Here is a 12,353-nt window from a genome sequence, read left to right on the forward strand (position 1 = left end):
ACCACCTGCATTCTTTAAACATATGCACACACAAGGTCTCCTTGGAAAACTGTTTTTTCATATATAGTTTCTACAGCTGATCTCAAGTCCATTTCTCTCTCTCCCTCTCTCTCTCATACGCACGCCCCTTATTGACTTCAGTACATGTGTGCACAAGTCAGAGTTTAATGTGCTATTATGTGCTTAATGAGCTATTTAGAAAAGCTGGACGAGCACAAGTCCACGGGGCCGGATGCGCTGCATCCGAGAGTGCTAAAGGAGTTGGCGGATGTGATTGCAGAGCCATTGGCCATTATCTTTGAAAACTCATGGCGATCGGGGGAGGTCCCGGACGACTAGAAAAAGGCTAATGTAGTGCCCATCTTTAAAAATGGGAAGAAGGAGGATCCTGGGAACTACAGGCCAGTCAGGCTCACCTCAGTCCCTGGAAAAATCATGGAGAAGGTCCTCAAGGAATCAATTCTGAAGCACTTAGAGGAGAGGAAAGTGATCAAGAACAGTCACCAAGGGCAAGTAATGCCTGACTAATCTAACTGCCTTCTATGATGAGATAACTGGTTCTGTGGATGAGGGGAAAGGAGTGGACGTGTTGTTCCTTGACTTTAGCAAAGCTTTTGACACGATCTCCCACAGTATACTTGCCAGCAAGTTAAAGAAGTATGGGCTGGATGAATGGACTATAAGGTGGAGAGAAAGCTGGCTAGATCGTCGGGCTCAACAGGTAGTGATCAATGGCTCCATGTCTAGCTGGCAGCCGGTATCAAGTGGAGTGTCCCAAGGGTCAGTCCTCGGGCCGGTTTTGTTCAATATCTTCATAAATGATCCTGAGGATGGTGTGGATTGCACCCTCAGCAAGTTTGCAGATGACACTAAACTGGGAGGAGAGGCAGACACGCTGGAGGATAGGGATAGGATACAGAGGGACCTAGACAAATTAGAGGATTGGGCCAAAAGAAAACTGATGAGGTTCAACAAGGACAAGTGCAGAGTCCTGCACTTAGGACGGAAGAACCCCATGCACCGCTACAGACTAGGGACCGAATGGCTCGGCAGCAGTTCTGCAGAAAAGAACCTAGGGGTTACAGTGGACGAGAAGCTGGATATGAGTCAACAGTGTGCTCTTGTTGCCAAGAAGGCCAATGGCATTTTGGGATGTATAAGTAGGGGCATTGCCAGCAGATCGAGGGATGTGATCGTTCCCCTCTATTCTACACTGGTGAGGCCTCATCTGGAGTACTGTGTCCAGTTTTGGGCCCCACACTACAAGAAGGATGTGGAAAAATTGAAAAATGTCCAGCAGAGGGCAACAAAAATGATTAGGGGACTGGAACACATGACTTATGAGGAGAGGCTGAGGGAACTGGGATTGTTTAGTCTGCGGAAGAGAAGAATGAGGGGGAATTTGATAGCTGCTTTCAACTACCTGAAAGGGGGTTCCAAAGAGGATGGATCTAGACTGTTCTCAGTGGTAGCAAATGACAGAACGAGGAGTAATGGTCTCAAGTTGCAGTGGGGGAGGTTTAGGTCGGATATTAGGAAAAACTTTTTCACTAGGAGGGTGGTGAAACACTGGAATGTGTTACCTAGGGAGGTGGTGGAATCTCCTTCCTCAGAAGTTTTTAAGGTCAGGCTTGACAAAGCCCTGGCTGGGATGATTTAGTTGGGGATTGGTCCTGCTTTGAGCAGGGGGTTGGACTAGATGACCTCTTGTGGTCCCTTCCAACCCTGATATTCTATGATTCTATGTGGCTCTTCGACTTTCAGGTATTTGGGTTTGTTCCCTCTCAGTTTGGTAATATCTATTTCTTGTATTTATGGATTTCAAACACAACCTCCCTTTAATTGATGGATTAATTACTAGAACGAGAACATTTCAGCATTGTAAGAGAAATTCTTTCTAATCCACGGTTGCTTTGTAAGTAGTCCTTTGGTACATTTAGGGGATCATCTAATAGAGTGGAATTTTTGGTGCACAGGTAGTTCTGAGATGAACACTTTGTTAAATGAGAGGAGTGAGGATTCACTCATTTCAGCAGGACAGAAATTCAAAACCATTCTAAATAATTATAAAACAGTTTTATAAAAGCAGCATCTGTGATAAACTGGAAAACTTTCACCATTAGCCCTTGGCCATCAAAGACTAGAAACAGCCTGAAAATGACATTCATAATCTGTGGGGAACAGGGAAGGAAGCACAAACTTGTCTTGTCTTTTCTCATCTTTCACTTTCAGCTACTGGTTAAGTCCCATTGGAGGGAAGGAATTTCAAAAGAACAGAGGGCCAGAAATTAAAGGAAATTACCCAGAAATATCTGATCTTCTTGGAGAAAGCTGCTAGATCATTTATAGGGGTTCAAACATCAATTGTCTATTCAAAGACAAGTAAATTTTGTACAGTATATCTCTTCTGAGTCCCACAGGAAATCCTCCCCCAAGTCAAAAGACACCAGCACAGCTACTAATATAGTCTTTGGGATGCAGCTGCAAATGCTGCCCCAGTGCTCCCTTACAAAGTGGGTGGGGTTGGTGGGCAAATCCTAAATATGCTGGTCATATTCTCACCCCGCCCCCAAGCTCTTCCCCATATTACCACAGGAGGTGTGGCATTCTCCTACGCAGCCTCTCCATGACATGCAAGGGTAGGCAGAATTTGCCCCTAAACTGACCCTTGATCATCTCTTTCATATGGAAATTTTTAAGATGAATCAGTTACAGATGGGTTTTCTTCTTTTCCCGAGGTACATCCCAATTAAAAGTTATATGGCTACAATTTTCCACTGATCCCATGGAATTTGAGAGGCAAATTCTGTGAGAGGAAATTTAGCCCTGATTCTTCAATCTCTCAAGCCTCAGCAAAAATCAATTAATTTAATGAGCCTGTATCATGGCCAAAGAATGCTGTGGCCCCAAAAGAGAAATCCAAAGCATAACACAGGATTTTGTTACAATATAAACCTGTTATACCAATAAAATAAAAACCAGCAGGATCTTATTAAAGTGGAAAAGGCAAAATGCCACATTTATTGTGAATACAGAAAGAATCATAGTAAGCAGTTAGTTATAACTATAACAATCCATTCAATTTCAAATTTATTCAAACACTCATTCATACACACACACAGAGGTTCTGCAAGGTTATCATCATAGTTACCAGCTTTAGAGTTGCTCGTGCCAAGCCACTGGCCAGGTGGCCTGGACCCAAGGAGGGAGCAGGGCCTTGTCAGATGCTCATCTGATGCTCCTGGAAGTTGGTTTGCAGAATCAGACCCCAAAGTTCTCACTTTCTAGAGTCCTTTTTATAGGAATTTATTCCTATGCCAGTCTATGGGAATTGCTTCATCATGCTGTTGCTGAATCAATCAGCAGATGGCACGTTCCTGACGGCTCCGTGCTGCCAGATGCTATCTTGTTCTTGAGGCTGTTGGGTGGATTCCAGTCTGCCCTCCAGGGGTCCGCTGGCTGTTTCCACTTGACGCCTTCTTCGGCCGTTGGACACTGGATTCTTAGGCTGGCACCTCCCTGATCATTCATTTATTATCCACACCAAGCATCCATCCACATACATCCTTTATCTCTATTTTAAATCACAATTGTTAAGAAAGCGAGATAAATACAACAAAAGGGTGGGGAGACTCTGTGTGCTGTTTCTGTTGTTACAAAGTATTGCTTTGAGTCTCTCTCTGTGTGAGTAGTAGTTGTTACAAAGTATTGCTTTGAGAACAGACTATGTCTTCGGATGTACTAACACAATTAGCAGCTTGCAAGCTTCACACAGAGGGAGAGAAACAGTAAAAACAAGAGACCAAAAACCAAGAGACCTCTTAATTAGTAATACCCCAGAATTTAAACTATGGGGAATCAAACACATTTGTGATTTTAATACAGAACTTCTTTAATATGATCCAACACAACAAACCCTCCAATACTACAACTGCAGTCTATGCAGTGACATCAAATGTCTGAAGCAGAGCAGGCAGCTGATCAGTGACTGGGTTTCCAATTGTTTGTTGATCATCATTAAAAAGTTACACACAATCAAGCTGGTCTGTCAGGCTCACACTCAGGGCCTTAATATTTGAGTGTCTTGTCCCTTGAGTCAGCAGTATGAAAAGGAGAAACATTTTCTCATCTGGTCCTTTCTAGCAGACATAAAAGACAACTGGAGAGGTCACTGCAATGGTAGGAAGCCTTTAATGGAAATCGTGAGGGAAGGTAAAAGGTGGTATCTGGGGGGAAAAGGGGCAGGTACAGAGACATTTTACAGGCCAGTTTTATACTGCACATTTACAGCCAGGATTATTATTAACCTACAGCAAACTTCTAGCCCACAATTTACAATTCCCTAAGATCTAGTGTATATAATATACTCATCATATAAAGGCAAGTAATCCATTAACAATAAGGAGGCAGATGACCTAGATTGATCTAAACATAATCTCCTTCAAATCATAACCCAGCTGCAACTATCCGATGTCACCAAAATTTCTGTGGGATATTTTTAACATATTAATATTACACACACACGAACTCTGCTGCTCCTGGCAACATTTTTCTGTGCTAGAGTAGCTAGTTTTTCATCTCACAGCAAGTCAATGCACATTGTTCCAGCAACATTTTAGCTGCTCTGCTGGTAACACAACACAATCACAGAGCTTAGCTCCTGCCCTGCAGGCCAGCACATTCTGCCTCTAGGCAGAAGCATTTCCCATCTGGTCCATGCCATACCCCAAGATTTTTTGTCTTGAGGATAATAAGTTCCCAGCAGAGAACCATGTTTTCTCCCCGTGAGCAGGGTCTATCATTTGCAGTGGCACAAATCTTTCTGGAGACACACCACTTCAAACAGCTACATGGACAAGAATTAGGGTGCTAAGCATGGAATGCAACCTGGAATCTGTCACATGGCACTCAAAATGCCAGACCTTTCTCCATCCCCTTGCTCAACACATTAATGCTTCTGGCTGGGATTTGTTTCTACCGCTCTCCAATTATATTTCCTCCATTCTGGATGTACAAATCAGAAAGATATCGCTAAAAAAACCTGTCTCCGACAAACTCCTACCTACCCTTTCCTGGAGAGTCCTCATCTTCAAGGCTTCACTGAGCTTAGGCTAAAACAGTGTCTTAAAACTATTTTTTAAGAAATGTCTGTTCCCATCCACTCTTGCCTCCAAACTGTAATACAGTATTTTGCAGATGCCAGGATTGAAACATGTTTAAGTTTGGTTGTGAAGCCAGTAAAGACTGGACCCTAGATAATACAGAGTGGTTAAAGTAGATGGAAGCAGTAGGGGGAAACTCAGGCTGCACTATCTAAGGAGGATGGGGAGCTGTGGGGGAGCACCACTTACCCAAGAAAGGGAGAGGAGGAGGAAGAAGAATAGCTGTGTTTCCCTGTCTCCACACTGTAGTCCTTAACAATAAAGGTCTTCCTGTAAGAGGGAGTTCATGGTGTTTCCATAGGATTTCAAGATACATTGATCATCTACTTTTGCATATGCATGTGCTCCATACTCACTGAACAAGTAGGATGGGCATATGAAAGAGAAACACACTTTTCTTCATAAACAGCATATGGGTTAATCAACATTTCTGGAAAATGTTTAACAGGCTGCGCCACTGAATTCCCCTGCAGGAATCATCCTCTGCATTGACACATTGAAATTAGCAGGTGTTGTAATGTATATTATCTATCTATTAAATCCCTAGTTTCCAGACCCTTAATCATCAGTATCCCACTAGGAGGGCACTTTTCCAACCAGAACTAATTTCCTGAGTATCAGTGTAAAGCTGTTAAAGCCAAGATGGAATTCAATCTCTTCTAGTTTTGCTGAACTATTTACTTCTAGCTTAAGAATCTGTATAGCAAGCATTAGCCTAGAAGGATTTCTCTAAGCATTTTTAAGCCTCCAACAATACTGGTTCTTATCACATGTGCTTAGCTACCTTGATGTTACAATATTCTTGCTAATTCTCTAAATAAAAGGCAGTTTGATTCCCTGTGGCTGAAATTTGGAAATGCAGTCATTAAGAGCCAGTTAGACACTCTAGCATAGTCTGTTACTGAGCTGTTGTCCCGTCTTGAATAAATCCAGAACTGGATATCACACTGTTTTCACAAATGCAGTTAGTTTCATTATTCGTGATAATACTGCATAACGTGCTAGTAAAACCGATGACATCCTAGTCATATGAAACCTCACTGCCACACTGAGTAACTGTATCCTTGATGAGAGCTGGAGAGAGACTGCTCATTTTTTTCTGAAGACAAACATTTTTGAAGTAGTAAAATAAAAATCAGCAACAGTCTACTGTCAATAAACAGGGTAACATGCCTCTTTATTACTGGCTTGGTTCATATGCATGCATTTTGCAATCGACACTGTTAGATAATTGTTTAGTGCCACATGGGGAGCACATGGATTGTTTTTCTGCAGTCTTCTTTGTTTCTTGATCTCTCCTAATATTTTCAACAACAGGCCATGGCATTTTTCTTCCTGGTCTCAAGACGTTCTACACACTACATCACACCATGAACCAGGCCAGCACCAATCATTACTAGGAACTCCTGCATGACTCTGCAACCCAAGCACCTCTGGTTCTATGCTTTAAGGACACGCGATGCTGGTGTAAGAGCAAAATCAATCTGTCTAACCTACCTGGAACAGGACTTAGTGAAATATTTACTCAGTTGATATGCTTGCTTTGCGTGTGACATTAGCATTGTCCTCCTAATCTCTATAGCCTCAAACTCTACTATACCTAGGGGCTGCATGTATCTATCAATGCACGTATCATCATGCTTTTAGACTCTCTGAATGCCATCTTTAAACTGCTGTTTCACTGACAGTGTCTGCTTGTCACCACTATACTCTATTCTGTATTTGTTTTATGTATTTTCTAATATTCTATTCCCCACCTTAGCCCTGAGAGTCTTTACCAGCCTCTGATTTTTATTGTTCTATAAAGCCAGATTCTGGTGCAAGTCTCCATGTTGCACACCATTAAGAGCAGGCCCAATCCTATTAATACTATAATTCAGACACAGTTGGTGAGGGTAGTCATTGATGCCAGGTAACACACGAATTAAAAACAGAGTTTGTATCAGAATTAGACAATCACTGTCCCCTAGACCTCACAATACAGACTATTTTGCTTTCCAACTCTTTTGATACCCTGGATGCAGCCAATATACATTACTGAAATTCTTGATGGGATGACCAGGTACACCTGAGATAGTCAGACCTCTAGACTGCAAACAAAGTCTGTTATTCTACCTTCCACCTCTGATGGTGATATTTCTATATAAGGCACTGAACACACAAAAAAGGATTGCAGCCCTGTGGATAGCAGTGATTCATGAGTTTAACTTTAAGGGTATGAGAGAATCATAACTCAGGGGATACAGAGGGCAAGCTATGTGAGATTTCTTAGATAACTGAAATTGACCCATAATTCACTAGTAGCCATGGGAAATTCTACCACTCATATAGCTTTCATAGCAACACATCAAATCAGCTGGACGTGAAATGATTTCAATACACAAATCCTATCTGTGAAATATCATATTTAATTATTTATTACCATGATTGTTCCCTATGCACATCAGTGAATGAGACATTTTGGCAAAAAACAACAGCACATTTTTCTTCTACTGTAAGATTTCAAACCAGTCTAAATCTAGTTGCCTAGTGGAACAAAAGTTTCTATGATCTCATAAAATTTGAAAATTTTATAACTAAAATATTTAATATATATTTTCGGAAGTGTACCGAAATCTTAAAGAAAGGCACCCACTCTAACTTCACAGTCAATAACAATTCTTCCATGGTCTATTTGTATCAAACACAGTAATATCATCTGTATTTGTGCTGATGTTCAATTTAGTTTACACCTCGGGAGCAATGCTCAGATTCCACGGAGTAATAATTGACACAGCAGGAAAACACTGGATACTGGTTCAAACTCTGCTTTCAAAGTCCAGCCACGCCAAAAGGCGTTGCTATCAGCTCACAGGCTGGCAAAAAACAAAAGATTTCTTTTTCAACCTGAAGGGTCAAAAGTTCAGTTCACAGTTTCAAAGGAGAATCTAATCGGAAGGGGTCTCTTGTTAAGTAGCTTGGATTTTTAATTATTTTAAAATGTCTTATTTATTTCCCTCCAACCTCAGCCACATAACCTATTCCCTTTTTGAATGTTTTCTACTGCCACAAAGCAAAACCCTGGTAAACGATTAGTTTTCTTTGTTATGGTTAGCTTCTGGCATTAAAAAAAAATCATCCAAATCAGTCCTGATAGTAGTGCAGCATGCAGGCCTACTAATTTAAAGAAAGGAAAAGGAAAAAGTTTTATTTATATTACAACTGTACGTAGAGTCCCCAATCACATCAAGCCTCATCATGAGGGCCCTACCAAATTCACGGCCCCTTTTGGTCAATTTCACAGCCATAGGATTTTTAAAATTGTAAATTTCATTAGTTCAGCTATTTAAATCTGAAATTTCATTGTTGTAATTGTAGGAGTCCGGACCCAGAAAGGAGTTGTGGGGGGGAAGGGGGGGTCGCAAGGTTATGGGGGGGGGGTGCGGTACGGCTACCCTTACTTCTGTGCTGCTGCTGGCGGCAGCGCTGCCTTCAGATCTGGGCAGCTGGAGAGCAGCGACTGCTGGCTGGGAGCCCAGCTCTGAAAGCAGAACTGCCGCCAGCAGCAGCACAGAAGTAAGGATGGCCTGGCATGGCATTGCCACCCTTACTTCTGCGCTGTTGCCTAGAGAGCTGGGCCCTCAGTCAGCAGCCGCCACTCTCTGGCAACCCAGCTCTGAAGGCAGCAGTGCAGAAGTAAGGGTGGCATGGTCTGGTATTGCCATCCTTACTTCTGCGCTGCTTCTGTTGGGTAGCTGCCTTCAGAGCTGAGCGCCCAGCCAGCAGCCACAGCAGCCCAGCTGTGAAGGCAGCACAGAAATAAGGGTGGCAATACTGCAACCCCCCTAAAGTAACATTTTGACCCCCCTGCAACTCCCTTTTGAGTCAGGACCACTAATTTAAGAAACGCTGCTCTCCCCTGTGAAATCTGTATAGCATAGGGTAAAAGCATACAAAAGACCAGATTTCATGGTGGGAGTCCAGATTTCACAGTCAGGGACACGTTTTTCATGGCCATGAATCTGATAGGGCCCTACTCATCATGCTAGGCCCCGTACAAACACACAGTAAAAAACAAGAACTGGCACCGAAGAGCTGATGGACTTAATTATTTAAAGCAATTTCTAAGCTTCACAACCACAGTTTTCATTTTGACTGTCCGTCATGTTTACTCAGACCTAGGGGAGACCAGAATTTCATGCTAAAATATGAACAAATATTGCTTTTAACATGCTAATGCTATGGAAAGTTTTCATATATACAGTTCTCTTCCTATTCAAGTGTTATAATCCACAACTCTCCTCACAGGGTAACTAATCAAGTGTTTCTTATCCTTCTCTGAATGAATTTTCAAGTGAAGGGTGTTTTTTGGACCAAGATTGAAAAATGATCATATTTCATAAATATCTAGAAAAAAATAGTCAGCTTAGTGGAGTCAAGTGGCCTGGATCTAATTCTAATCATTAAGATGATGAAAATCCTGAAAGGCGGCTTCCCTTTATCTCTGTGGCATGAAAAAAGTAATCATCAAACTGAAGATCTTGTAAAAGATGAAAAGTGAAAGAATAGTTCAGAACACACACACCATCAATACATTGAAAAATTACCGTCATATATCAATAATAAATTAAGCTTACTAACCGCCACATTCCAGTGAAACTGTGCATTGTGCTCACACAGCGAGGTAAAGCTGGAGGTTTGAGTCCATCCATTCGAATAATAAGAGCAGGAATACCAAAGAGAACCAGGTATTTCACATAAAAAAACAGTACTTGAGCTAATGCCAGGCCACCTGAAAGAGAACATGCCAACGCCTTAAAACAATAAGATAATGAAAAATTTTTAAAACATTTTTAAAAATCTTACTGATTTTTTCCTCATTCAAACAATCCATTATCAAAAAAAGAAACATTTTTTGATTAATAAGCTCTATGATACATACATTTTATAATATAAGAGCTATAATACACTTAATATAATATCTATGACCTTAAATGCGCACACAATAAAGTGGTATTCTTTCTAGTACGGAGATGTAACAAAGCATCAGCAACTCCACTTTCAAAATCTCCATTTGGACTTCAGGTCTGGATTGGTATGATAAGCAATAATTCACTTGTGTTAAGCTGAAAAATCAAGATGTATTGACCCAGGATATAAATATTTACCTCAAGGGACAATAAATCTTGATGTCTGCCAAAACAAAGTCAATACACAGTCTGTACAGTATTATTACATACACTCTTCACTTGTCCCTCCAAAATGGGTACAAATACTGTTACCTTTGTAGTATCCTGGCAGGCCCAGAGAGAGCCCACAATGTCAGACTTCTTGTGTGCACTAATAAATCAGAGAGAGAAACTCTATACAACCAAACATCTTCCCAGAATATTCCTTCCTGGCTCAATATGAACACAGACTGCAGTACTGGATCTCTATCACCTCCATTCAGTATTTAAACACATGCCTTACTTTGAGCACATAGGATTGAACTGCTCACACGCTTAGCGATGGGCACATCTTAAAGTTGTGTACATAGTTAAGTACCTTGCTGAATCCTGGCCTATGCGATTTCAGGGAGCCAGACCTAGAGCACAGAAGTTCAGCATCAGAATCCAAGACATGGATTTTTTTGGTTATGTGCGTACCCATGGCCCAAAGCCAGAATATGCACAAAAAGGAGTAATCCTCATTTACACTGGCGTGAGTTCAGACAGTGAATTCACGGGTGTCAACCATGCCAATAAGGGCTGTGGAACTGTTCCTTCCATTTGCATTTTTACATAAAAAAATGTATTGGAGGGAAGACGGGGGATAGAGGGTTATAGGGCGATAAGCCTGATTTAAATATAATAAAAGTTGCCAACTCACACAATTTTATTGTGAGTCTTGTGATATTTGGTGTTTTCCTTCTGGGATCTTGTGATTACGTAAGAATCTCAGCTTTCATCAGTTACAAAAAGCAAAGTTTCTAGCCTACATGACTGTGGAGTAAAGCTTGAAAAGTGTTCTCTGAAGACTCAAAAACCAGGAGGCAAATAAAAAGAACCCCCAAATTATTTTCTTCAAATCTCACGATTTTGGGGTACAATTCATGAGATTTGAATGTTCATAACTGGCTACACTGGTGGCACATTATTCTCCTCATGATGGTTTTGCTGAATAAAATTTATTTGACCAAATTTCATGAAGAAACAAAGGTCAGTAATACTAAACACAGGGGCACAGATCTTTACTCAAGTTGGTATTTACTCCTGCATACAGTCTTATTGAATGTAATGAGATTAGTTGCATGAATAAATGCTTACCAACTTTTAGAGCATGGTAAAACCTATCCCATTGTCGTCAAATTTCTGTCATATGGCAGAGCAAAAAGAAAAACCCAACATTTCAAAGAAGTTTTCTTCCTTTTTGATGCATTAATTTCTTCCAGTGCCATTAACAATCTTGGTATTTATTTTACTATGAATGTAGTTATTTTACTGGAACTTTGCACCAGACTTTACTACGAGACTAAACTTTCTATATTGGTGTGATAGGGCAGGGCCCACCTGGGGTGCCTTCCAACAGCAGGCCAGACAGCATGACAGTTATAGGTGTGCCTGCCTCAGTTTCCTCCTGGTCCGGCCATAAGAGGAACAGTCTGTCCAATTCAAAAGCCCATCTCTAGGCATAACTTATTCTTGTACATGTACAACCGTCTATAGAAACCTCATGATAAAACCATTCTCCCAAAATCCCAAAGAACAACATGTTCACAACAGTTCTCCATGCCCCCTCCCGAGACAGCATTTCTATCTCATCCTCCCAAGAGTCCATCTCCAATCCATTCCCATACTCTTTTGTCTTTGTCCCAAGGCCCCATTCTCCAGGCCCCCAGCCTGAGAGGTTCCAGATTCAATTCTCCCCCACAACACTTCTCTGGTAGTCCCAAGACAGGTCTTGCAGGATAGGGCTCCCAACACGTTCCACTCACCCAGAGTTCCTGGCCCGTGAGTCCTACCCCAGCTCAGGGAACTTCCCTTCAGAGTTCTGGGCTCAGATTCATGCAGTCCTCCACTCAGGCCTTCTGCCAGGGGATCCTCCTGTAAAGTTCCACTTACCCAGGCCTCCCTGCGTGTGAGTCCTACCTCCTGCTCCTGGAATCCACCTTCCAGCATCAACCCTCTTGGCTCAGTTTCCCCTAACCAGGCTGGTTCCTCTTTGGGTTCC

The 12,353-nt window shown here is 41.7% G+C and overlaps 1 protein-coding gene across 5 annotated transcripts in view; it reads right to left on the reverse strand.

Annotated features, from left to right (window-relative positions):
• Positions 1-12,353, reverse strand: part of HHAT (hedgehog acyltransferase) — a 334,535-nt gene that overhangs the window by 261,075 nt on the left and 61,107 nt on the right. For all 5 annotated transcript variants that reach the window (XM_073338997.2, XM_073338993.2, XM_073338994.1 and 2 more), the window contains one exon: positions 9,783-9,933. In XM_073338997.2, coding sequence (XP_073195098.1) covers positions 9,783-9,933 — 151 coding nt within the window. The remainder of the gene's footprint in view (positions 1-9,782; positions 9,934-12,353) is intronic.

Source organism: Lepidochelys kempii, chromosome 3 (assembly GCF_965140285.1).
Source record: "Lepidochelys kempii isolate rLepKem1 chromosome 3, rLepKem1.hap1, whole genome shotgun sequence".
NCBI classification, from domain to species: Eukaryota; Metazoa; Chordata; order Testudines; family Cheloniidae; genus Lepidochelys; species Lepidochelys kempii.